We start from the raw sequence: 27,040 nt of genomic DNA on the forward strand, positions 1-27,040 counted from the left end.
GCCGCGGCCGTTTCGGCCCACCCCTGGATCCGCCACTGATTATATGTAGTTTGCTCCTCTCTTTTGTAGTTACTTCAATGTTATCTTTCCTGTAGTTTTCCTTTTTCTTTATGTAGTCTGCTTCTCTTTTCTATAATTTCTTCATCTGCATCTTTCTTGTAGCTTTTATTTTCTTCTGATAAACATCATTCAAGATTTAGATTCCAGGATCGAACCACATTCCAATAACTATGACTCATACTAGGCCCAAACCCCAGTCACTTACACTCTCCATAGCCACTCCCCATAATACCATGACAACCATAACCATTGACCAATGATAAGCATGAATAAGTCACCCCTCCCGACATTGGTTTTCTCCCCAAACTTTCCTGAATGTAAAGTTGGATAATGATAGGAACTTTGGTTTTAGCGATCACCCGCTGAACAAGGGTTTTGAGATAGACTAGCTACACCTACAGGCAAAGGGAGAGATAATATTGTGTATCTCGGATTCTAGAGTCGTCTACAAGAGTCATTGTGTTATGTATAAGCGCTAGCAAGAGGATTGAATAAATGCTGCTGAAACTGTAAACAAGCTCCTCGCCTCATCCTTTTATGCTCCTCGCCTACAATCACCGATCCGTACACGACAGTAGTAATGGAGGGAAATTTGATTGTATTTGGTTTATGTCTTCTTGTAACGGCATTTTCCTTCATTTTCCTTGGAATTTTCTTCTACGTTTCGTACAACCGGAACATTTACAGTCACATTCCTCATCCGAAACCTCTTCAGTAAGTCATAACGGGAATTTTATGTTAGCCTACCCGGCCCGCACCCTGGCGCGGACGGGCGGCCTTGGCCTTCGTGCGGCCGGTAGTTTAGCCTCTGCTAGCGCTAGCTCTAGCCTCCAGCCTGGCTGTGTATTAAAAGCTGTGCTATTGATTCTTAACATTTCCAAACACCACTGTACAAAACTCAACTAATTTTACTCGAAATCGGTACTTTAGTGACGATTGATGACACCTAAATAGCAGTAAAATACAACTTTTCAACTTTCCGATGTTAGGTACTTAGATCTAGAGGGAGATTAAAAAATTTAAATTCTGTGTCCACTGTCAAACTTGCCGATCAGCCGCATCGGCATGATCGTGTGTATCTGTGTGCTGTGAGTGTATTGACTATTCATGTATTCAAATGCTGCCTATTAACACGTAGTGTAGTGCTAAAGGTCAATACGCATTAGCATTGACTCTCTTTGCTTTGCTTGAGTGCTCGCTCTAGCCTATTCTAATCTAAGCTCTTAGTCTTAGACCGAAAATTTCTGTCTCTTTCGTTTCGTTAGCCTCCTATTTGGGTAGGTAGGTAGGGTCGGCTCCTCTCTTTAGAGACAGGAGCCAACCATAGGGTCTCCTGTGCAAGCTTTGCAAACGTTGTTGCCATTTTTGGCCACTAGAATCTAGTTCTCTACTAAAGACTCTACCATATTTTAGCGGATTCGTATTATAGTAAGATATACAGTGCGTCCCAGAAAAAATGAAACCGAGAAGTATCGATGTTCTATCATAACTTAATCACAACTATAATTAATGAATGATACATATTTGGAAAGCTTAGAGTCTCCTCTTTCATGTGATGCTACTCAGATGATGCATATTTCACGCATGAGTGATTAAAAGCAATTTGAAGGAAGTAAACCAAAAAGACATTTGGCGGGTGGTATCTGAATTTCGAAGAAAAATTCACATTTCTAAAAAGTTGAGTTTCTGCCCTTTCATATGACACCTCAATCAGGAAAAATGAGCAAGGAATGACAAAGTTCTGTTTGTTTAAAGTAGTGCTTGCATTTCCATAATTTTATTAAACGAATTCGTTTTCACTGGCTGCCCGCCGTATCAATAAACGAAATAACAAAAGACTTAACTCCGTTTCGTTGACAATCAGCCGTAGACGAGAGTCTTCATGCATGGCTGATTGTCAACGAAACAGAGTTAAGTCTTTTGTCAAATCTGCTTTTTGCAGGCACCCAGTGAAAACGAATTCGTTTGTTAAAATTATGAAAATGTAAGGGCTACTTTAAACAAACAGAACTTTGTTATTCCTCGCTCATTTTTCCTGATTGAGGTGTCATATGAAAGGGCACAAACTCAACTTTTTAGAAATGTGAATTTTTCTTCAAAATTCAGATACCGCCCGCCAAATGTCTTTTTGGATTCCTTCCTTCAAATTGCTTTTAATCACTCATGCGTGAAATATGCATCATCTGAGAAGCATCAACTGAAAGAGGAGACTCTAAGCTTTCCAAATATGTATCATTCATTAATTATGGTTGTGATTAAGTTATGATAAAACATCGATACTTCTCGGTTTCGTTTTTTCTGGGACGCACTGTATAATAAAATGCAAGACGGATATATATCGGCTCACCTTCTTTCCAAGAACCATACGGGCCTGGAATTTACTTCCCCCCAGCATCTTCGCCTTCGACGCAGTTGAAACCTTCAAAGCCAGACTCTGGGAAGCAATCCAAGGGGGTAATATAATCATAGTCCCTCCCCACAACTGCAATGTGATGGGACTCAATTCTAAAATGTTCTAGAAAGAAGCAGCAAACACTCTCTCTCGAACGATAACGTTCTTATTGGTCATCTTTATATCCCTCTTGAGGATCAGGACCAGGATCAGAACAAATACAGATACAGATAAGATGCATTTATTTTTGAAAATTAGGCCTAGGCTAATATACATCGGTTCCACTTACCAGATTGACTGTATGATGCGAATATAAAATAAGTTTTTTTTTTCCGGATTTTCTTCGTCGAAATAGAGCTCCGTGTTGAAATTCTTGCAGCAGTATTTTAAACTATTAAGCTCCTTTCACACCGGGCCATGCGTAGAGATGGGTAGTGTACCGACTACGCCGAGCGTACGCTGCCCTACGCTAGCCTATACGCTGAGGAACGCAAAGGGGTACGCGAGATGGACGCAAAACATTAAACATGTTTAATTTGTTGGTGTACTTTCGGCGTAGACACTAGACGCAGAAAGTATGCAAGTCTACGCAACTCTACAGTACGCCAAGCCTACGCAATAGTATGCATAATGCTACCCTACGCCAGTCCGATGAAGCAGTAGAAGCTTGCGCACACAGTAAGCAACTGTACGCAACTGTAAGCAAACCTGTACGTCAGGCATACGTAAACGTACGCAACCCTACGCTTGCAAGGCTGTCAACCCTCCCGCATTTGGAGGGAGTCTCACGCCACCACGCTTATTTTCCCGCCGCCCCAACAGCTCGTAGCGGGATATTCCTGCCACCACGCCTTCCTCCCGTTCTCCCGCCAACGATGTAAAATCTCACGGTTTATGAAAAAACCTCCCACCAAACCGTACCGTATACCAACCCCTCCCTTTGTTTAGATGTAGCAAAAATCTGACTTGGACGACGAGCGCACAAATCGTAGGCATAGAAGCCTTATGCCCAGGTATTAGCCTCCCTACTCAAGGGCTAGGTGATAAACAGACAGAAATAATTGTATGGTGTTTGGAATTCTATTATAAATAACTAAGGGTAACAACATATGAGACCTTGCCTCCCTCCCTTCCCCTTCCCCTCCCCACCCCTCCCCCACCCTCCCTCACCCTCCCCCACCCCTCCCCGGACACCACCAGCTCTTTATTCCCTATCTTGACTAGCATTTATCCCAAGACTTCTAAAGAGAAATAGAAAAGTCAAATAGAAGAAAAGAAAACAAATGAATCAATGGCATAATAGTTTCAATTATCTTATTTATGCACAGCTTCTTGCTTGGACATCTACCGCTCTTCAAAGAGGTTGCCAAAAATGGACCAGTGGCGAAAAAAATGGTTGAGTGGTAAGAAATACTCTTCTACCTTTCAATGGGGGTTTTGGATTAAGCATTGCAGTAATAATTACTACTATCACATGACTTTGCCATGGCAAACAAAGTAAATCATAAAACTGGACTACCTACATGATTATAATTGAAGCAGTGTAGAAATTATGGTTTTGTTCCTCGTTCCTATGTATTGGCAAACTGAATGGATACAAAGATTGTTTAAATTTCTCATAATTTATTTGCAATTCAATAAACTGACTGGCAGCTTTATACAGGGCTGTCAACCCTCCCGCGTTTTGGAGGGAGTCTCACGCCACCACACTCATTCTCCAGCCGTCCCAATAGCTTGTAGCGGGAGATTCCCGCTTCGATGTAGAATCTCACGGAAAAACCGCCCGCCGAACATTTAAAAAAAAAAAAAAAAACCTCCCCCGAACATTCAACAACAACAAAAAATGTCCTCTTACCCCCCAAAAAATTTGCCTCCCTCGAAGCATTTCCCCAAAGTTAACAGCCCTGTTTATATACAGGCAGTGCTATAAAGTACTAACCAGAATACCAGATTTTAAAAAAAATTGATGTGTCTCCCCTTTACTTTATATTGATAATATTTAGGAGCAAAGAACTGGGTCCAGTGTACTGTCTCCACATTGTTTTCAGAACTCTCATCATGTGTAATGACTCAACAGTTATCAAGGTAACTTCAGTTTAGAATTAATGACATTTTATGCCATTTTGTTTCTTCATTTGTTGAAGAAAAAAATATGGGAGGACTTGTAATTTTATGTGAAAGTTGTGAGGCATATATGTATACATGGACAAAATTTCTGATTGACTTATTATTGAATTAAGAGATTTTGTTTGTTTTTATTACCCATAAATAGTGCTCCGTCATTTTGCTATCAGTCTCAATTTCGAATGCATATTGATATTTGATTTATACCTCAAATAGGACAATGGTTGTGTTTGCAACTGTGGATAGAATTGTTTCTCGATTGTATAGCTTCCTGAATTTATTGTTAAAATCTTGTCATGATTTATTGAGCCATTTGCTTTACTAATCACTTCATAATATGGATGGAGAAATCCCTGAGTGTCTAAGTGTATAACTTAGTTTTGCCCCCCCCCCCCCCCATATCCTCTAGTACTACTAGCCTTTCTGAAAAGAGAGAGGAGATATATGTATGGCAAGGTTTGAGGTTAAGTTTATACCTGATACTAAAAGATTAGAAATGTGATTTGTCAAAGTTCATGTCAGGAAGGGAAAATTCACATATTATCAGCATTTATAAACCTTCATTGTATTAGAAATTTAGACTAGAAACAAATAACACAGTCGCACATGTATTTCTGACACCAGTTATGACCAGTTTCCCAACATCGATGTACTTAATGAAGTCTGGTCATGTGATTAGATAGAAAATTGAAACCATTTGGGCAGTGGTGATTATGTAGTACTTAAGAATTGATGTATACTGTGAGGTTTTGGTCTGATCGCAATATGATATAAATTGACTCAGTATTGCTGAGAATCACATGCCCTGCACACGGAAATGTGTATTATAAGGCTGCATACACATGACATGAAAGTTTGGTCCAAACGTTAAAGCTACATTTATTTCTCATCATATTTTGAATGTGAGGGCATTTTTTAGCAAATTTCTACCAGGGTTGGCATATTTCCCTCTGCGGAGGCTTATTTCCCGGACGCCGGGAAATAAGCGGTATTTACCGGTATTTACCTCTTTTTACCGGTATTTACCACTTTTTACCGGGAAATATATTTTTCCACTCACTTGTTCATAGGGATTGTCTAATTTTTAACATAATAACGATGGTGGTGAGTATGGTTGCTCTTGTGTGTACTATTTGTGTGTGTGTGTTTGTTCGTGTGTTTGTCTATGTCTGTAATTACATGTATGTAATGCTGGAAAAAAATACAGGAAAAAGATACCAAATATACACCTAATCTAGATATGATGTTCTTCATTAAAGGGAACCAAAACCTTCATACTAAGTTACTTTTATTGTAAAGTTTAAGATATTTGAATAAAATCAGTGAAAAAATTGAACAAAATCGGGCAAGGAATAAGGAAGTTGAAGCTTTTTAAAATGACTTGTCACTAGAGGGCGATATTCAATTTGATGACATCATTTGTGGACAACTCTCCATGCCTTTTGAACATCAAATTTCACAAGTCTTTCGTTTTTTTCCTATTTATTTGTGTTCTTGATCGGATTTCATAACATGTGAAGTAGAAAATCATTTTGCATTCTATTATCTCAATCACAAGAAAGAAGAAAAAACATGAAATTTGATGTACAAAAGGCATGGAGAGTTGTCCACAAATGATGTCATCAAATTGAATATCGCCCTCTACTGACTAGTCATTTCAAAAAGCTTTAACTTCCTTATTCCTTGCCCGATTTTGTTCAAATTTTCACTGATTTTATTCAAATATCTTTAACTTTACAATAAAAGTAACTTGTATGAAGGTTTTGGTTCCCAGTTGCTAATTACCATATTCATGAATACCTATTAATTAGCATATGCACAAAATGCCATTTGTTTGGGTGTGTACAATTTTGTATGCAGTGAGGATTTTATAAATCTGTTTGTGTGTTCCTACTATGAGTATTGTGCTGCTAATTATTTCAGAACAATATTTTCAGTTACGAGGCTAAAAACAAGTAAAATTATTGATAAACAGAGAATTAAAATCATATTTCCCGCTTTTTACATATTTACCGGACGCGCATCTTATTTACCGGACGGTATTTACGGGTATTTACGGGTATTTACCGCCGGTAATTACCGCCACCGGTATTTACCGCCCAACCCTGCTTTCTACAATAATACACTTCGAAACTAACATTAAAAGAACAAGAAAGCTCACAAATTATTTGTCATGTTTTAAAGGTATTATGTCCCATCTGCAGGTCAAAAAAATAAAAAGGTTAAATTCCAATGGCATTTGAAAGACAATACTTATTTAGAACTTCCCTCAAAACGAAAGGGTTTAAAAATGGCTTTTTGTAGGAAAATAACGATTAGTTGTCGAATCAACATAAGTGATTGCAATCAAAGTAATAGTCTGATTTCCAGACCCTTGTACTGAATAGTTGAACGTTTTGTGCTGCACAAAAATTCAATCAGTTTAATTTTGGCCATTACAAGTAGTGGTTTATTGATGTGGACAAATGCTCATGTACCTGTTACAGCTCATTTTATGTTATTACCAAAGAAAAAAAGATGTCAGTCAGTCACTCAATAGTGTCTGACAGGGAAGTCTAAAAAGTAAACAGATTTCCTTGCATAATTTGAATACAAATACACTGATGTTTAAATTTCACAGATACATGTAGGACATACATGACATATTCATAATTATTGTTTTACAGAATTTGATGTTGGCTGCAGAAGGGACATATTATCTTTAACTAACCTATTTAATAACCTTCTATTTAAGCAGAAAAATGAGATGAACATTTCTTGTACAAATGGCACCTTGTGATTTGTAATTACTTTCAATCATGATACAATCTGAGTACGGTAATTATTTTCTCTTGTGAAGGAACTTCTGACACGAAGCAAATACTTGAAGTCGCCTGATAATTACCGTGGCTTGAAGTCTGTGTATGGAGCCATGACCCTAGGTAATGGTCTGCTCAGTGAGATGAATCATGAGGTCTGGATGAAGAAACGTGCTCTCTTTAATCCTGCTTTCCATCGCAAGTAAGAATCCCACATATGCTGGCCTTGCCTCATAAGACGAAAGGGGGGAGGGGGGAACAGTCATTTTATAATTTTTGCCACATTTTACTTTCTGCTTTTTTAACAAGTCTCAACCACAATTCCAACAATGCATATGAACCTGACAACTAGAAATCAAACACAGTTTAATTTCATCCATTGTTAATCAAATGAGAAGGCCTTTTTTGTTTAATTTGTCAAAAGTGAACATGTTGTCTTATGATGAATAGCAAAAGATCTTTTGATTATTGAACAGTTATCATCAATCTGTCCATGCCATTTTCCTGTAATTTGTTTTGATCTGTAGAAACATTGGCAGCATATTAATAGCAATGACTTCTTGATAAAAGGCTTTGTTCTGTCCTGTGATGAGGAATACAAAGTAAAATCATTCTTTGAACATTTTCAAACTCTTCTGTCAAGATAACAAATATGTACAATGTACACCTTCAAAATGTAATGTAAATTACATGTACAATGCAAATGGGGAGTAGAGTGCAAATAGATAAAGTTTATGAAGAAATCAATTTTAATTATATTCTAAATGCATGTTTTTTAAGTTTTTGTGCCACTACATTTTGCTAAAGAATTGATTTGTGATGCCTTTTCTGCAGATATTTAATGGGCCTGATGAATGAGTTCAATAGCTGTTCAGCTAAACTGGTCAATCATTTGATCCCGTTAAGTGATGGTCAGACGGAGGTCGTCATGTTGAAAGAATTTGAAAGGTTGACCTCGGAAATCATTGGAAAGGTCAGTGCACTAAAAGTCCTCATATTAACCTGGGGCTGTTATTTTTCATGTTATTGAGAAATATTTTTTTATGGCAATTGGCAAACTGAAATTGCATGGAATAGACTCTTTAGTGTTGGTGCTTGCACAGATGTTTTTCTTAACTGTACATTTAAACAGCCAGCTTTGTGCACAAATTAACCAATGACTTTTTCTAATTTCAGTTTGTTATGACAGTTGAAATATTTTTTGCTAACATAATAACATAATTTTCAGAATGCTATTCCTTTTTAAAAATGGCTTTAGTTTAATTTCGTTTATTCCTGCATTGTCTGGGCTTTCTTCTCAATATGATAATGTTATCTCAAAATTGCTTAATGACTTCATTTGTGGTATTATGATTACGGAAGCTACATGTATCTAAACCATTGGCTAAGCTTTCTTGGACTTCTTGATCTAGAGCATACTTTGGTGTACTTTGAATCACAGCTACTGAAAAAATCAAATGCTTTTTTTGGTCTCTTTTACACATTTTATTCATATTTTCTTTCATACTTTTAAATCTGCCTTTTATAGGGTACCTGAGTAGAAATACATGTAGTACATGACTTGTGTGAATCAACTGGGACCATTGTCCCCCCATTGCGGTTACAATGGTGATACATGTAGCTTTAAAGTACATATTTTGTGTTGTAATATGATTTTTGTATTGATTTCAAAGTATTTGTGTATTTTTTAGGTTGGATTTGGAATGGAGGATGATATCATTGGGAACCCAGATTCCCCTCTTTGCCAGCTCCTTCCAAAGGTTTTGTCTGGCATGAATTCTGTTTACAGACGTCCACTATTAAAGGTATGTCAATCACAGACCACGTGTCATATAGGGGTCAGAATCCCAAATGATCCCACCCCCCCCCCCCCCCCCCATACGTTTGTTTCCTGGGATGATATTTGTAGTTGATATTTCACAATATTAGATGATGATGATAATAGTGGCTTGTTGTATAGCGCCAGTGCCAACTTCTGCTGGTTGCTCATAGCGCTTACTCTACAATATTTCACTATTTCAATCTTCTTGGTCAGTGTTATTTAGTCTTTGTTAGCATTACAGTTTTATTCAGTTTGGCCAATTATGTAAATGTAGTTGTGAGTGAAGTAAATTCATCTGCCTTCTAGAATGATGTTTCCTATATTTAGTTGAATGCCTTTCCAAATACCCTCCTATTAGGCTCACATCCAACTGTTTCTTTTAGAGTTATCTACTGCTGCAAACAGAATTAGTAAATATCTAAGTTATGATGGGGATAGGGATTCATGTATGACAATGTGATACATTAAAAATGTATCTTTACTCATTAAGGAACAAGAAATTATAGGGTGATATTTAATACAGTGTATGTGTCTCTTTTCAAGGTATTTGGATAAAACAATGGGTTAGCTGTATATTAATAATGTATGTTGCTGCTTGTAAGTGTCGGCTTGCATGGTGATGTAGACAGGGCTCAAATTAATTTTTTGTCCACGGGGGCTCTTCCCCCGAAAAAACAGCCCCCGTGAGCCTTCTCACGGGGGCTCTTTTATTACTGACGGGGGCTCTTTTTTATACAAATATCCATTGAATTGGTACCTATGATACTCCTCAATTATTTGCTATTTCATCATTATCATTTCAATCAGCATTTTCCCTCTTACAAATTTACAAGCTACATAGCTGTTACTGGCCTGTGTATATAATATATACGCATACAACACTAATCTTTATGATGTCTTTAACGTGACATATCTTCTTCTCCCCTTGCAAACGAAAAAGAAAACATGTTCATTAAAAGGGATTAAGCGACAAATAATGATTGTGATTCAAATCGATGCGAATATTTGTTTGAATAAGCACTGCTATTCACCCGAATCTTCTTTGTAAAAATAACTTTTACAAATCTCAGCCATGCTTACTGAGTTAAGACGTTCCATTCAATTTAAAATACCCATTACATAATACACTTCTCCTAATCTCAAAGTGATCTTACAGCACAGTGGCAGAATTGCATGGCTGAGATTTGTAAAAGTCGTTTTTACAAAGAAGATTCTGGTGAAAAGCATTGCTTATTCAAAAAAATCCTTGCATCAATTTGAATCACAATGATTATTTGTCGCATGGTCCTTTTATTGAATAACCTTGTTTTCTGTTTTGTTTGCAGAGGGAAAAGAAGCTATGTCACGTTAAGAAATCATAAAGATGATACCAGAACAAATGTTGATTATCAGAATGTCATTTTGGAATACCTCTATACAAATACCACATTGTCTTTAGCCCGTATCAGTATTAGTATGATCCAATATAAAGCTATTATTCTTTATTTAATTCAGTATAATGCTTTTCCTCAAAAATAGTTTTGCTATTTTTTAGGCTAAGAAATGGTTTCAAATGTACATTACATTACAGTACATTACATTACGAACCCTGAACCATTGCAAAATGATGGTGGTTCTCTCTCTCTCTTTATTTTAATCATGCATTATCAACTACATATAAAGCAGCATCCAAAAACTTAGGGTTATCTGAGATAGGTGAGGTAAGAGTTAAAAAGAAAGTCATGCTAAAATGGCGTTTCACTTCCCCCCGCCCCCTGAACAAAATAAAATAGATTAGTAGTCCTCCTCTCCAGAATCCCCTCCCCCCCCCCCCCCCCCCCCGCTTTAATATCACATTTTCACTTGGCAGCCCAAGGGGGCCGGGGGGCGAATTTTTTTTTCCCAAACAGGTTTACCTATGAGAGTAAAATCCTGCCTCCTGATTGGTTCAGAGGTATACGCGTCATGAATATTCACGAGCTGAGTTCACAGCACTGTGGCTGAGCTGCAGTACCTAGTATATGTATTACGCATGCGCGTGGACTTCAGTTTTGCTGGCCATTTTAAGGTGTACAAAATGTATGTGAGCTAGCTGTGGTGCGAGGGGATTTTTATTGGGGGAAGGGGGGGGGGGTCTGTTTGTTTTTGAACATTTCTGGTTATTCTGGTGCTTGGTTTATATAGTTTTACACTGCGGATTTTTTTTCTCAAAGAGTTCACTTACAGTACACACACTAATATTCCAATTTCACACATAGGCTATACATACAAACACTATCTTTCTCTCTCTCTCTCTTTCTCTCTCTCGCTCTCTCTCTCTCTCTCTCTCTCTATAAACACACACACCCACCCACCCTCATGTATTTGCAAACACATAAGCAACAAATGCACACACTAGCTGTCAAGAATACACAATAGACACACACAAGGGGTATGAATTATCTTATCAGGATGGTCCGACATGAGATGGTTGGATGTGGGTCAAAGCCACTGTGTTGCTCCGAGCATGATATCTTGACAAACATTTAATATTATCACCCGTAACTGAAACCAACACACAATTAATATCACGGTATTAGTCTCTTTTTTGTTCCACCAAGCTAATTTTTGCACCTTGCACAAATGCACTTCTCAACATGAAATATTTCACTAAATTTGTTTTGTTATTTTCACTCAAAATTAATTCAGCCATCAGGGGCGGATCTAGCTTTTTGCTCAGGGGGGGGGGGGTTGACCAATAATGACGATGCGGAGCATCGTCCACGAGCCGCGAAGCGGCGAGCCGATTTTTTTTTGGGTGTTTATTTGAACCCCGTATGTCATGTTTTCCTGGCATCTATTAACACAATGGAGACCATAAAAAGCAGTGCATGATAACGTCTTTTTAAATCAAGTAACAGTTAAATACACAGTTATATCCAGAGTTATCATGTGTTTGGTTAAGTTACCAGATGAGTTGAATATCTTCTCACAATATTTGCACTTGAAAGGGTTTCTCTCCAGCGTGCGTTCTTTTTTCTTTCTTTTTTTTCTTCTTTTTTTCTTTTTTTTTTCTTTTTTTTTTTTTTTTTTTTTAATGTGGGGATTTGGGGGATGAGAATCGGCAACGCTGGCCTAGCTTGTCACTTCGGCGGTGGCCCGTGTCCTCAAAAAAGCTGATGGGGGGGGGGGGGCAAGGGACTCTGTGCCATTTGTTCGCCCAACCCCCCCCCCCCCCCTCCCCCCAAAAAGAAATAATAATAATAATAATAATAATAATAATAATAATAAATGAAATAAATACATAGAAATAGAATAAAATAAAATTACAAGTTTTAAAAAAAAAGATAAGATTTTAAAAAATGGTCCCCGGATTTTTTTTTTTGGGGGGGGGTTGCAACCCCCCCCCCCCCAACCCCCCCCCTCTAGATCCGCTTCTGGCCATGCTCACTTTTAATCACTTCACTTTTATCTTATTTAACATTGAATACAATGCAGTTGCATGGGTTGTTCTTTTATTTTGTTAACTCGGCAGAGGCCACGGTCATGTTCAAGCATGTACGCTTACGACATGTGGTCTCCTGCTTTTTCCTTTTGTATGAAACTTTTATTTTAACTAGAAACAAATTTTGTCAAACTTACATGTTATCCATCATATTTATTTGTATGTTTCTTTGTATTGATATGAAAAAGTGGAAATAAAACAAAACAAACAAACATATCAGTGGTTCTGGTTCCTTTGTGACAGATGAACCTGGCCAAAGAAAACAAAGGACATAAAGTAATATATACAGGCTCTACACACATGTCAAAGACAAGCTTTTATTATTAATATGCATACCAAGTGCACATTACACTGATTCATCTCTTATTTAAACATGAATATCTGACTAAGTCCTTTTCAATCTTTATATCTTCAAACTTCTTTTCTCAAGATTATCTTACTTAAATCAGAATCAAAACAATATTTAAAGGACATCCATTTCATTGCATTAATTTGAGCTTTCAACAATAAATACAAACAGCAGGTTCATAACCTTTGACCTACTTTCATGAATTTAAACTTGATATGACATGCACAGGATATGATTTTACATTTTCTGTTATTAAGATACAATCCCCACACACATTTATTTCACTGCCTCTGTCAACTAAATTTGAGACTCCATATAAATTATATTGCATGCATGTGTCACTGCTTTTGAGACTAATTCAGAATACATAATAACATAACCTACTGACACTATATAGTCTACTGACAATTTCAAAGCATTAACATAAAAATGGGATGGGCCGATTTACAATTTCACAATAATATTGTGGTACTTACATAAAGACTTGTATGGTTCTTGCAGAAGAAATCGGTATTCTCTTCTTTAGAGCGACCAAAATTGCAGAGAGTTGTACTTGTAGACTCCGCCATAATACTATAGCTCATGTAAAAGTTATAACTTAGAGCCAATCACTGCGCATGGCGCATGCATATCCATGTATGCAGTGTATAGCCTACGTACTATAGCTGCGCTGCATCAACGAACTCAAACTTGATTTCGATGAGCTGCATGAGCAGCTTCGCCTGGTGTCACGCGCATGCGTAATACTACTAGTATCTTTCAGCTCAGTCATGAATATTCATGATGCGTATACCTCTGAACCAATCAGGAGGCAGGATTTTACTCTCATAGGTAAACCTGTTTGGGAAAAAAAAATTCGCGGCCGGGGGGGGGGGGGTGGGAGGAGGGCCCCCCTCCTCCCACCCCCCCCCCCCCCCCCCCCCCCCCGCCGTAGATCTGCCCATGTTACCATATCATTCCACGACATTTTGGTCTTCCTCTTCTCCTCAAAAGGGACTTTTAGATTTGCGTGGACGTGGACGTGGACGTGTTACGTCCTTTTAAGGCACTGGCAATCACATGTGACGTCCTTTTAAGCACTGTCAGTGCCTTAAAAGGAGGTCACACGTTGCAGTCCACGTTCTCATCGTGCAAATCTAAAAGTCCCTAATATTGATTTACTGGTCGAGGTTCATTATTTGCTAACAACGAAAAACTTCTCCAGGCCATGACCATGTTTCTGCCCTTGCCCGATCGCCTCCAGCTCCAGCAGACATGGCGCGGCAGCGTGCACACGCACCGCTACTAACGGCGCAGTAGGCCTATAACCACTGCTCACGGGGGCGAATCGCCCACCGCCCCCGTGTATTTTGAGCGCTGGATGTAGATATACAGTAGGCTTGCAGGTGCACCATGTGAGAGAGAGAGAGAAAGGGTTGAGGAGTCCTGAAAAGGACTCTGACTCAGTAATCTTTCTTGGGGGTGTGTAGTCCTGAAAAGGACTGTTTTGTTATCTTTCTTAGCTTATAGTTATAGAACAGGTTGACTATCCGTCATCAGGAGTGGAGAATAGCTGGCGTGCGTGAGCTTAAGTCACCGGGGTGCGGACGTCAGGGGAAAATAGGTAACTGTGTGGGCTTGAGTCATCGGGGGATGGACAAGGATGGTCGGCTTGTTCGTCTGACTGTCCGTCTTGGCTGGAGTCTCCGGGTTGCGGACTTCGGAGAGTTTTCAATCTATGAGTGGGGTTTGTTGTCGGCGAGACGCTGTGTGTGTCCCTGACGTAGGCGGCGTTGTAGTCTGTTGTCGTCTGCTTTCGTTGTAGCAGTGAGGCTGGCGGCTGCTTTGAGGGTTCGACGGGTAGCCAACAAGCCCGCAGCCAACACCACCCCGGAAGAGGACCAACCCGCAGCTACACCACCGAAGCAAATTGTTGTTCTTCCCTATACCGGTCAAGCCTCTCACTAGATTCAACGTATCCTTCAAGCAGCAGACATCCAAGTTCGACACAGTTCCTCCAACAAACTCCATTCGATACTCCACTCCCACAAAGATAAGCATCCAAACCACAAGAAAGCTGGTGTCTACAAAATACCATGCGAAAGTGGAAAAATCTACATTGGTGAAACAGGGAGAAATCTGGAAACAAGACTCAAGGAGCACAGAACCAGCTTCAGACTCAGCGATTGGGATATTTCTCCTTAGAGCTATAAGCTAAGAAAGATAACAAAACAGTCCTTTTCAGGATTACACACCTCCAAGAAAGATTACAGAGTCTGAGTCTTTTCAGGACTCCTCAACCCTCTCTCTCTCTCTCTCCCATGGTGCACCCGCAAGCCTACTGTATGAATAATGTATGTGTTTATTAATGTATTCTTACTTTACAGTACAGCATCCTTCCCAAAGACATCAAATACAAACATGAGGTTCGAGCTGCAGCTAATGAGATCCGAGCGGTGGGTCGGCGTTGCATCTTGGCTCGTATAGATGCTCTTAGACGGGGTGACCAAGTTCCTCAAGACATTCTAACTTACATCCTCCAGGAGTCAAACAACTTGGAAGGAATCAAAGACTTTGACTTAGAAGATATGGTCGATGAGTTCGTTACCTTTTTCGGAGCTGGTAAGTTTTTTTGTGCACCATCTTGCTTTTCTTATTCTTATAATAAACTGATTTAGTGGTCAGCTGTCTGTCGCCATGCACCCTTAATCCAATTCTGATAACTCAAAACTCAAGTTCATCTTTCAGATGACGACTTTAAAGGTTGGTATCCAGACGTGGATGGGATCTGATTGACAATATACAGTATCTATAAAAACCTGATTACACATTTTACGTTTAACACACTTCCACAAATCACCGTTATAGTACTATGCCTACTAAGGATGCATCGGTACTGATTTTCCAAAAGAGATGGTTGACCGCTTTGCATATTATAGGCTATTTCTGAAGTTTATTTCCAAAGTTTATGAGGTAAATCTGCTTTTACAGTATGAAAGGTTAGCAAGGAAGTTGATATAAATGTCAGTGTGAGAAAAATTGTGTTTATGTGAAATAATTCCTACAATACATGCTATCTTAGAACAGACTGCAAATGTAATCCAACTGTTTATATTTTACTTTTTATGCTTCCGCTACAAAGGTAAGGTTCATAAGATAAGGTTCATCTTTATTGTCCATTTAACAATGGAAATTCATTGTGTTACATGGTATTGCGATACACATATATTTAACATAATACGCTCATACAAAAATCAAATGAATGAATTTTTGAGTTGACAGTAAACAAAAATAAACAATTAACAATAAATAAAAAAATATATAGTCATGCATCGAAAATAATATAAATGTATATCAAGTTAGGTGGAATGACTATAGGAGTTTACAAGTATCGATAATGTATAGCATTATTATCATTGCTTTATAGTCTTATTATTATTATGATTAATACTATTATTATTAACAATGGAAATTTGTTGTGTTGCATGGTATATACATATATATATAAATTTTACAAGTATCGAAAATGTATTGCATTATTATCATTGCTATTATAGTCTTATTATTATTATTATTATTAACAAGGGAAATTTATTGTGTTACATGGTATTGCGGTACACATTATATACATATGTATATAACATTTAACCAGTATCGATAATTTGAACTTGAACTTGAGCTTGATTATAATTGTTATTATTATAAATTTTATGATTATTATTATGATTATTATTATTGTTATTATTATTATGGTTATAATTACAATTGTAACTAACATCATTATTATATTATTATTATTATCTTTATTAATTATAATATTATTATTATGAAAAGGTATCGTTACTACGTTATTATGTTTTCGGGTTGTCCGTCCGTCCGTCCGTACGTCCCGTTCTTGTGATCGCGTTATCTCAAGAACCGATTGATTAATTCACGCCAAACTTGAATCATGTATGTATCTTGCAGAGCCAATGAACTGATTAGATTTTGGGGTCACGAGATCTAAGGTCAAAGGTCACAGGGCTCATTATGTATGCAAAAATAGCTTGTGATCGCGTTATTTCAAGAACCCATTGATGGATTCCCACCAAACTTGGATCATGTATGTAACTTGCAGAGCCAATGAACTGATTAGATTTTGAGGTCACAAGATCCAAGGTCAAAGGTCACAGGGCTCAATATGTATGCAAAAAAAGCTTGTGATCGCGTTATCTCAAGAACCCATTGATGGATTCCCGCCAAACTTGGGTCATGTATGTATCTTGCAGAGCCAATGAATTGATTAGATTTTGGGTTCATGAGGTCAAAGATTAAGGGTCAAACATGTATATGAAGCGTAGCTTTCAATCACAATATTCTGAGAACCTTTTAATGGATTGCAATCAAACTTGAATTTTAAAAATTGCTTCTGTTTTGGTTTGTAAAATTGCTCCATGGCGCAGTCCCCCTTTTTATAGAACGACAGCAAACATTCTATTTTAATATTTTAAACAATTTATTTAATTTAATTATTTACGGTATGTGTATAATCAGTCATTTGTCACCATTCATAATCCAAGTTTCTTATGTTTTATAACTGCTGTTGTGTGCAATTTATACTTATAGAGTGTGCAAATGTTATGTATTGTTCCTTTATTATGCCAGGCCCTCGGATAGCACTTTGTTGACGAAGGCGCAACCCTGCTGTAATAAAACTGAATATTGACTGAAATTAAAGAAATCAGACAGTAGATTTTAAGGGGCCTCAAAACAAGACTATAAAGTGCGACCCAGAAACAACAAAACCGAGAATTATCGATGTTTTATCATAACTTAATCACAATTATAATTAATAAATGACACATATTTGTAAAGCTTAGATCCTCTTTCATTTGATGCAACTCATATGATGCATATTTCACGCATGAGTGATTAAAAGCAATTTGAAGGAAGGAAACCAAAAAGTCATTTGGCAGGCGGTATCTGAATTTCAAAGAAAAATTCACATTTCTAGAAAGTTCTGTTTGCTTAAAGTGATGCTTGCATTTCCATAAAGTGATTACACAAATTTGTTTTCACTGGCTGCCTTCCGTAGCAACAAACGGAATTGATAAATACTTAACTCCATTTCGTTGACGATCAGACATAGACGAAAGACTTCATGCGTGGCTGATTGTCAATGAAATGGAGTTAAGTCTTTTGTCGATCCTGCTTGTTGCTACGGCAGGCAGCCAGTGAAAACAAACTTTTTTAATTGAATCATCGAAATGAAAGCATCACTTTGAACAAACAGAACTTTGTTATTCCTTGCTCATTTTTCCTGATTGAGGTGTCATATGAAAGGGCAGAAACTGAACTTTCTAGAAATGTGAATATTTCTTCGAAATTCAGATACCGCCCGCCAAATGACTTTTTGGTTTCCTTCCTTCAAATTGCTTTTAATCACTCATGCATGAAATGTGCATCATATGAGTTGCATCAAATGAAAGAGGAGGATCTAAGCTTTAAAAATATGTGTCATTTATTAATTATAATTGAGATTAAGTTATGATAAAACATCATTAACTCTCGATTTTGTTTTTTTCTGGGTCGCACTTTATATATGAACAGAATTTGTGTAAATATAACATGACAGGGATGTTTTTGGAAGTCAGGTTGATCTCTTTGTAATTTGTAGATTGGTGTTTATATCTACCATCTATTGTTGAATGCTACAATGTTGAAAGATAATACATTTCAATGATATTTGTACCCACCAGGTCAGGAAACAACAGCCAATGTTCTCTCCTTCACTCTTCTTCATCTTGGTAGAAATCCTCAAGTCATGAAAAAGTAAGTATGGTATCTTCAAATAGATGTACCTCCCCTATAAATCTAATGGTACCATATCCTTACATACTATGTACCTCCCTTATAATTTTTTTTTATACCACAAAATTATTGTATATAAGTGCGATCAGGATTATTTTTAGGGATTGAAACAATAATGGTTCAGATTTTTTCTCCTTATCAGACCTCATGTTTTTTAATTTTTTTTGTTAATTGCAATAGCTGATGAAGTTATAAATGATGAATTTTTTGTAGGGGTATCAGAGATTTATATTGACAAATAGAATTGCTTCTTTCGGGCACCTTTGCTGTTTTATTTTCTGATCCAAGTCAAAATTACCTTTATTACAATTTTCTGATATACTACTAAACTCACGTTTAGAAACTTTTTCTGGTATTCATCGATTTGCTTAATTTACCTTCTCAGTTAACAATTATTGTGATTTTTTTGTTCAGTAGAAATATTACTGATACCTGCTGATCCTAAAGAAATCAATTTATTAAAACTAAAGGATATTTATAAATCCTTTTGATCTTTTTATTTTTACACAGACTCCGTGATGAAATTGATACTGTATTGAAAGGGAGAAACTATGTTGAATATTCAGATGTCGGCAAGATGAAGTATCTAACCTTGGTAAGACTGTAATTCTTTTCTTTTTACATCAAGAGGTTAAACTTTTTGTTATGAACTGTAGGACTAAAGTTTCATTCACAAAAACAATGTCCGATGAAGACCCAATACTATGTTGTTGTTTTTTACAATTTAAAAAAAAAGTGGTATCTTACTTATGGCAACCGTTTGTGAAGGCCTTGCTGTAGCATCAATGTTTATAATTTGTTACTGATTAAACTTCTGGATTTCCTAGTTCATAAATATACTTCTCAAACATGCATACTCAGGAGCTTTGAACCTTATTTCATATGCCTGTTACCTTACAGGGCATTTATTTACAGGATATGTATGTATGATTTTTAAGTTTCCCTTCATCTTTGAGGAAATCCATTTTTAATCTACAACGATAGAATGCTGAAAGTTCTTAGCAAATGTATATTATTGACTGTCTTCTTTTTCAGGTTTTGAAAGAGACTCTTAGAATCAACCCTCCTATTGGTCATTTGAATAGACTTTTACCTCATGAGATGGATATATGTGGATACAAAGTACCTAAAGGCAGTGTTGTAATGGTAAGTATGTATATCCACAGTCAATGATGACGATTCACATCATTTGTATGGCGCCATATATCTGTTTTTAAAAAACTTTCAAAGGCGCGATCGAGCTCCTCCAATAAAGTTAACATTTAAATGTCTGAAGGAAGATCCGAGTCTTGAGCGAAGCTTTGAAGTGGTCCTGGTTGTCAATTTCGCAGAGAAATGATGGGAGGGAGTTCTACGGGCGAGGAGTAATAGAGGAAAATGCCCGGTCTCCATATCCCTTGGGATGAGTAATGGGCATCTGGAGAGTAAGGCTAGATCAGCGAAGTCCAGGGCGAAGGTGACGCCGCTCAATTAAAGAGGACACATACAGTATCCTGGGATCTGATAATGAATCGCCTAAGGAGCAGCAGGACCTTGAATTCAATTCTGCTCTTGACAGGAAGCCAATGCAGCTCAGCCAGGACAGGAGAGATGAGATCATGCTTCCTCAGCCCAATAGCTGCTGCATTCTGTACTGCTTGAAGTCTGTTCAAGATTGCAGAAGGAAGGCCAGCTAGAAGACTGTTACAGAAATCAAGTCTTGAGGAAATTAGTGAATGGATAAGGCTTTTTGCTGCCGTCCTCGTAAGCAATGGTCTAATAGATGCAATGTTACGAAGCTGGAAGCAAACAGTCTGACATACCTGTGAAATATGCCTGTCCATTTCCATGGACTGATCGAAGTAGAGCCAAGGTTACAGGTGCTTACCATAGGAGAGACGGACACATTGCCAACTTGGAGGTCCATGAAGCTGATCTTGTTCCTCATGTTTGCTGAAGAGATGATGAGATATTCGGTCTTGTCTTCATAGAGTTTCATGAAATTCTTCACGATCCATTGACGGATATCGGCAAGGCAGGCGGTCATCCAGGCAGCTATGGCCTTTTCATCAGTTGCCACTCTTAGATCAAACAGCTGAGTGTCATCTGCATAGAAGTGGACTAGTAGACCATGTTGACGGGCTACGGAAGTGTGCAACATGAAGATTATAGGTCCAAGGAAGGAACCCTGCAGAACACCATAGGTCAAGGAAGCTTCATCCGACACAGTTCCATTGATTTTCACAGCCTGTCATCTGCAGTGAAGATACGACCTGAACCATTCAGGGGCATCTGCATAGAAGTGGACTTGTAGACCATGTTGACGGGCTACGTAAGTGTGCAACATGAAGATTATAGGTCCAAGGAAGGAACCCTGCAGAACACCATAGGTCAAGGAAGCTTCATCCGATACAGTTCCATTGATTTTCACAGCCTGTCATCTGCAGTGAAGATACGACCTGAACCATTCAGGGGCAGCGTCATCGAGCTTGAAGTCCCGTTGCAGCCTCTGGGGAAGGACTTTGTGATCAATCGTATCGAATGCAGTAGATAAGTCCAAAAAGAATTACTATAGCTGCTTTCTTCTTGTCGACTGCCCTCAAGATGTCATAAGATATTTTCAAAGGAGCAGTCTCCACGCTGTGAAGCCCTTGTACGGAGACTGCATGGTCTCTCAAGGTGTGATGTCAGTCTTTTGGCTACTACTTTCTTCAAGGACTTTGACGAGGAAAGGCAGGTTAGATATAGGTCGATAGCTGCTCATCTCATCACGATCTAGGGATGACTTCCTCAGTACAGGAGTAACATGAGCAAGTTGCAGTTCAACAAATTACTTATGGCCAAAGAAATTACATTCTTGTATCCATTCGCCTGCGTAGTAAAAAGCGAGACATAGGCGCCGCTTTTCCGGTGGCGGCGGCGGCCTCAACATCAAAAACCTAACTTAAGGTTAAGTTTTTGAATTTTAATATAATTTTAGAAGTATACCAGTAAGTTTTTATGCCTCCGCTACAAAGTAGCCGGAGGCATTGTTTTCTGGTTGTCCGTACGTACGTCCCGTTCTCATGATCGCGTTATCTCAAGAACCAATTGATGGATTACCGCCAAACTTGGATCAAGCATGTATCATGCAGAGCTAATGAAGTGATTAGATTTTAGGGTCACAAGGTCAAAGGTCTCAGGACTCATTATGTATGCAAAATAGCTCGCTATCGCGTTTTTTCTAGAACCGATTGATGGATTACTGCCAAACTTGAATCATGCATCTTGCAGAGCTAATGAACTGATTAGATTTTGGGGTCAAAGTTCAAATGTCACAGGGCTCATTATGTATGCAAAATAGCTTGTGATTGCGTTATCTCAAGAACCGAATTATGGATTACCGCCAAACTCAGGTCATGTATGTATCTTGCATAGCCAATGAGCTGATTAAATTTTGGAGTCACAAAGTCAAAGGTCACAGGGCTCATTATGCATGCAAAATAGCTCTCAATAGATCTCAAGAACCGATTGATGGATTCCTGCCAAACGTGGGTCCATCAATCAGTTCTAGAGATAACGTCGTGTATGTATCTTGCAGAGCCAATAAACTGATTAGATTTTGGGGTCACAAGGTCAAAGTTCAAAGGTCATAGGGCTCATTATGTAGCACAAATAGCTTGTGATCACGTTATCATGAGAACCAAAAGACAGATTACTATCAAACTCAAGACATGTATATGTATCTTGCAGAGCCAATGAACTGATTAGATTTTAGGGTCATCAGGTCAAATGTCATGGGGCTCATAAAGAATGCCTATATATAGCTTGTGAATGCATTATTAAAGATGACAGATGGATTACATTTACAATCAAACTTGAATTTTAAAAGTTGCTTCCGTTTTGGTTTGTAAAATTGCTCTATGGCGGAGGCATCATTTTTTACTGCGCGCAGTCAAAGTTCCATCTAGTTATTCAATGAAACTTAGACTAAAAGGTTATCCCCAAGTATCCCCAATCATGTGAGTAGAATTTCAGATCAACAAACTTAGACTATGTTGTGGCATCAACATCAAGACTTAACATAAGGTTACGATTTTGAATTGTTATCATAATTTTGAAAGTATACATTCCTATTCCATGAAACTTGAACATAGGGGTTATCAAGTATCACAAATCATATGATGCAAAGTCCAGGTCAAAGGCCATTTTAGGTCAGTAGACTTGGATTATGTTTTCACAACTTAATATGAGAATTAATAAATCACTTTTTATTATTTGTTCATATGCCATTAAAGTTATCAATCTTGGTACAAATTCTAGTAAATAATTTTCCTGATGATTCTTAGCCGATATTCAGTTCAAAATGCTGATTATATTCAGAGGATTTCATTTTTTTTTTTTGGGGGGGGGGGGGGGCCTGCTAATGGGCCACCCTGCCTATAAATAATTTCCCAACCTCAATTTTTCATCATATCGAATTGCGTAATTCAGGCGAGACCGCCGAGAGCATTTCCCTTGTTTTAAATCTGGGATGAAAAAGAACAGAATACAAATAAATGGGACCAGCAAAATTAACTGATATAACTAGAGGTTGTCATAAGCAGTGTTCATGATAACTTCCTCTGTATTTCCTTTCTGTATTGCTTACCATAATTTTGTATTATAATGTGTAGGATTATGAAAGTAATAAAGATATGGTAGCCTATTAATCAAAGCATGTTTTACAATTTCTATTCAGGTGCCGATATATGGAATGGGTAGGAATGAGAAGCATTTCAAGAATCCAGAGAAGTTTGATCCGGAAAGATTCACAAGGGATGAAGACAGGTAGGAATAAAATCAATCATAATGTGAAAGAAAAACCTGATATGTTCAGGGATATTTATTAGTGTTAGTTGGAGAAGAAAAAAAAAACAATCAGGGAAATTTATTAATATATTTCATAACCATTTCTTTGCTTTGTTTTGATGATCTCTGACCTTCTAAAATTAAATTTAATGAAAAACATATAAATAGAATGGTACTTATATATGTGACCCGGCAACACCAAACCCCAAAACAGTCACATGGTGTGATTTTCAGTTTGGGTTAAATATATATGTATTCCTGCAGGATAGTCAAATTGTACTCTACTTACATTTTGTGAAAGAATGTACTCTTTATCTTATTTCAAAAAGGTATTTTGGCAGTGTGTTGTTGACCTATATTATGTTTGTTTGATTTTGAGTCTGTCTAGTGTTGTAATTTTCATTTCTTTACAACCCTGGCCCACTGGTCTCACTTATATCTCCTATAACTTTGAAATAGAGTAAGCTGTTGTATTGATACATAGACAAAATAGAGAACGGGATGTGCCTAACTGATCTGTTACAAGATTTAGGACAATCCATTATCCCTTTTCAGAAATTTGTATCGAGTTTTAATCCTCTTGTTGTCATCTCACACAATATGCTTTCTCCAAGTAATATTGTTTCAGAACAGACATTTTTCTCTTTTTTAGTTGGGTTAGGGAATTTGATGAATAATAAATATTTGATTTTAAAGCCGAGAATCTTGGCTTAGAATCAGACCTAAAGTATCAAAATAATTTTTTTTTAATCTGGCAACTTTTTGATGGTTTGTTGGTGCTGGGTCACATTATTGACACACACTTGAAAAATGACGTCTCAATAATCGTATTATAAACATGTTAATAAATCTCAAGTCAGACTAAAGGTAAAATTTTGATTTAAAAAAAAAATTCTGGTGATTGGAATGACCCCAACCTATGTTGTACTAATATCTTTCAAAGCCAATAGGAGGAATCTAACCGTAAATATAGTCCTAGTGCAAGAGGATAAACAAGAAAAAAACCAATTTTGTTTTCTCTCCACGAAACCTGTGGCCTTGACCAACTGTCTGTATTATTATCTTATATTATGAACTTTCTTTTTTGATCATGCAGCCCCTTATTTGCGTACATGCCATTTTCTCTGGGTGCTCGATCCTGCATTGGCCAGACGTTTACTATGGTGAGTAAATCAGTCAAAGTAGTTCAATCTACAAGCCGGACCCCCCCCCCCCCCTCCCCTCATGGACAATATAAATCCCATAGCAGTGAATAGTTGTAAAACATGATTTTTTTAAGGAACTTGCATATCCCATACCTCTTTTTTGCATTATGGAATTGTGAATATAACTTGACATTAAATTATCATATTATTTGCGTTTCATATGAATCATGCTTTATGAGGGCTGTCGGCTGGAAACAGTCATCAGATGAACAGAAATGTTTGATGTGTTCATAATCTATATTTGTTTTCCTCTCATCTCTTGTAATGGTATTGAATGAAAAACGAAACAAACATATTTTCAATTGTTTTTTGTATCCATCAACTAGGATATATTTTCAACCATTGATGAAGATTCCTTTTGTAATTTTGATTGTATTCCTATTAGATTGAATTCAAGGTGGTCATATGTAAGCTCATTCAGCAACTGGAATTCCAACTTGTACCCAACCAGAGCTTTGAGTTTGTAGAAGAGACGCTCACTTTCAAGCCCAAAGATGGCTGCAAAAGTTACATCACAATGAGAAACATTTGACATCACAATGAAAAACCTGTGACATCACAATAACAAAACCTGTGACATCAGGATGAGAAACCTGTGACATCACAATGATAAACCTGTGACATCACAATGATATTAGGGCACATTGTGTGAGGACAGATAATATTGTTTTATATTGGGGATTTGATGTATTATTTTTAACTACACTCGCTAATGCCTAGGTCACAAATAAACCGGGCCCCGTACGATTTTCCCTATCCGGCGGCTTGCCGTGGATTTAGAGACCGTACAGGAACCTTCCGATTTACATTCTACGGCATGTGTGGTCACATATTCTGCGGTGCCCGTGAGGTGCCCGGTGAAAAATGGTAGAGTGAAATGCAAGGCACCTCGGCAGGGTGCCGGCCGGTAAGCTTACGGGCTGAATTTGTTGAATTTGTTGAATTTACCCAACAAAGTCATGGGGGGCCCGTCCGGGCACCGTCCGGAGCCCGCACGGAACCCGTGAGGTGCCCTACGGACCCTTTGCAGGCTTTCTACGGCCTAACGGTCAGATAAAAACGCTGGGAGAATTGGGAGCAGCCAACTCAGCACCACGGCGCCTGTACAGCTTAAAAAACTGTCCCGGCCCCCGTAGGAACTTTGCGGCTGGTTTTACTCGCCGTACGGGCCCCGGAGTGTATATGTGAAAGCCCCATTAGGAGCACTCTAACCACTAATCATTGTGCAGTTGTGCACATACTAACTCAAGGTACCATGATATTTGGATCACTCGGGATATGGTACCCTTTATGCACCTTAAAGGAGAAGTAATGTAGATGAAGATGCTTTTTCATGACAACACAAGTATAGTGCCAGAATAGTGCCAGAACTCAAACCTGTGGAGCGCCAGGAGGGTCAAATCTGACTCACATGAGCGCTATACAAGAACCCATTATTATTTTTATTATATGGATCTCTAGTCAAGTATCGCAAAAACTCTCCTGCAATACCTATACACAATGTAAAGGGGGGAGAGAGGGATAGTATGATACCGCAGGCCTCTTTAAGGGTTACTCTAACCCAACTATTGTGGTATAGTGAGAAAACTTGATTTTATCTTTAAGGTCATCTTAGACTAGACAGAGAGGGGCCTGTGTACTTTGCCTCATTACGCATATTCAAAATCCACAAACTAAATAGTTCAAATTGAGAGAGTTGTAATAATACTGAATCTGGATTGCTTATGGAGATGTAGGTTATTGATGGTATGTTTTATTAAACATATCTTTGTTTAGAAATATTCAGGTTGCAGAAAGACTAAATAATTGATTTAGGCGGAAGGATATTAAGAGAGTGATTAGGCAGTTTGGGAAGAAAGTTTAGGGCACTGTTCAACCAACTCAGTGAGGAGAGGTGATTGACAATCAGAGTTTTACCGTAGAGTATCCAAAACATTTCGTAATTCGGTCGAGGTATGTTAATTGATTTTTATGCCTCCGTTACGAAGTAGCCGGAGGCATTATGTTTTCGGGTTGTCCGTCCGTCCGTCCGTACGTACGTACGTCCCATTCTCGTGATCGCGTTATCTCTATAACCGACTGATGGATTCCTACCAAACTTTGGTCATGTATGTAACGTGCAGAGCCAATGAATTGAATAGATTTTGGGGTCATGAGGTCAAAGGTCACAGGGGGTCTGTCATTATGTA

At 37.9% G+C, this 27,040-nt stretch overlaps 1 protein-coding gene across 1 annotated transcript; it reads left to right on the forward strand.

Annotated features, from left to right (window-relative positions):
* The first annotated feature begins 387 nt into the window (after positions 1-387).
* Positions 388-26,764, forward strand: LOC105437946 (cholesterol 24-hydroxylase-like). Its single transcript, XM_030974831.1, has 13 exons — positions 388-774; positions 3,781-3,855; positions 4,456-4,537; positions 7,416-7,576; positions 8,209-8,347; positions 9,066-9,179; positions 15,375-15,609; positions 18,726-18,798; positions 19,348-19,432; positions 19,873-19,983; positions 23,537-23,625; positions 24,743-24,809; positions 25,237-26,764. The coding sequence occupies exons 1-13, from the start codon at positions 641-643 to the stop codon at positions 25,381-25,383; spliced, it is 1,512 nt and encodes a 503-aa protein (XP_030830691.1). The 5' UTR covers positions 388-640; the 3' UTR covers positions 25,384-26,764.
* The last annotated feature ends 276 nt before the right edge of the window (positions 26,765-27,040 follow it).

This window comes from Strongylocentrotus purpuratus, unplaced genomic scaffold, assembly GCF_000002235.5.
Source record: "Strongylocentrotus purpuratus isolate Spur 01 unplaced genomic scaffold, Spur_5.0 spur5_scaffold_7, whole genome shotgun sequence".
NCBI lineage: Eukaryota > Metazoa > Echinodermata > Echinoidea > Camarodonta > Strongylocentrotidae > Strongylocentrotus > Strongylocentrotus purpuratus.

Excerpts from the sequence above, each read along its gene's own strand:
- LOC105437946 (XM_030974831.1), top strand. The coding sequence starts at position 641 with ATGGAGGGAAATTTGATTGTATTTGGTTTATGTCTTCTTGTAACGGCA. Across the intron at positions 775-3,780 it reads CCTCATCCGAAACCTCTTCA|CTTCTTGCTTGGACATCTAC; the intron begins GTAAGTCATAAC and ends ATTTATGCACAG. Across the intron at positions 23,626-24,742 it reads TTCACAAGGGATGAAGACAG|CCCCTTATTTGCGTACATGC; the intron begins GTAGGAATAAAA and ends TTGATCATGCAG.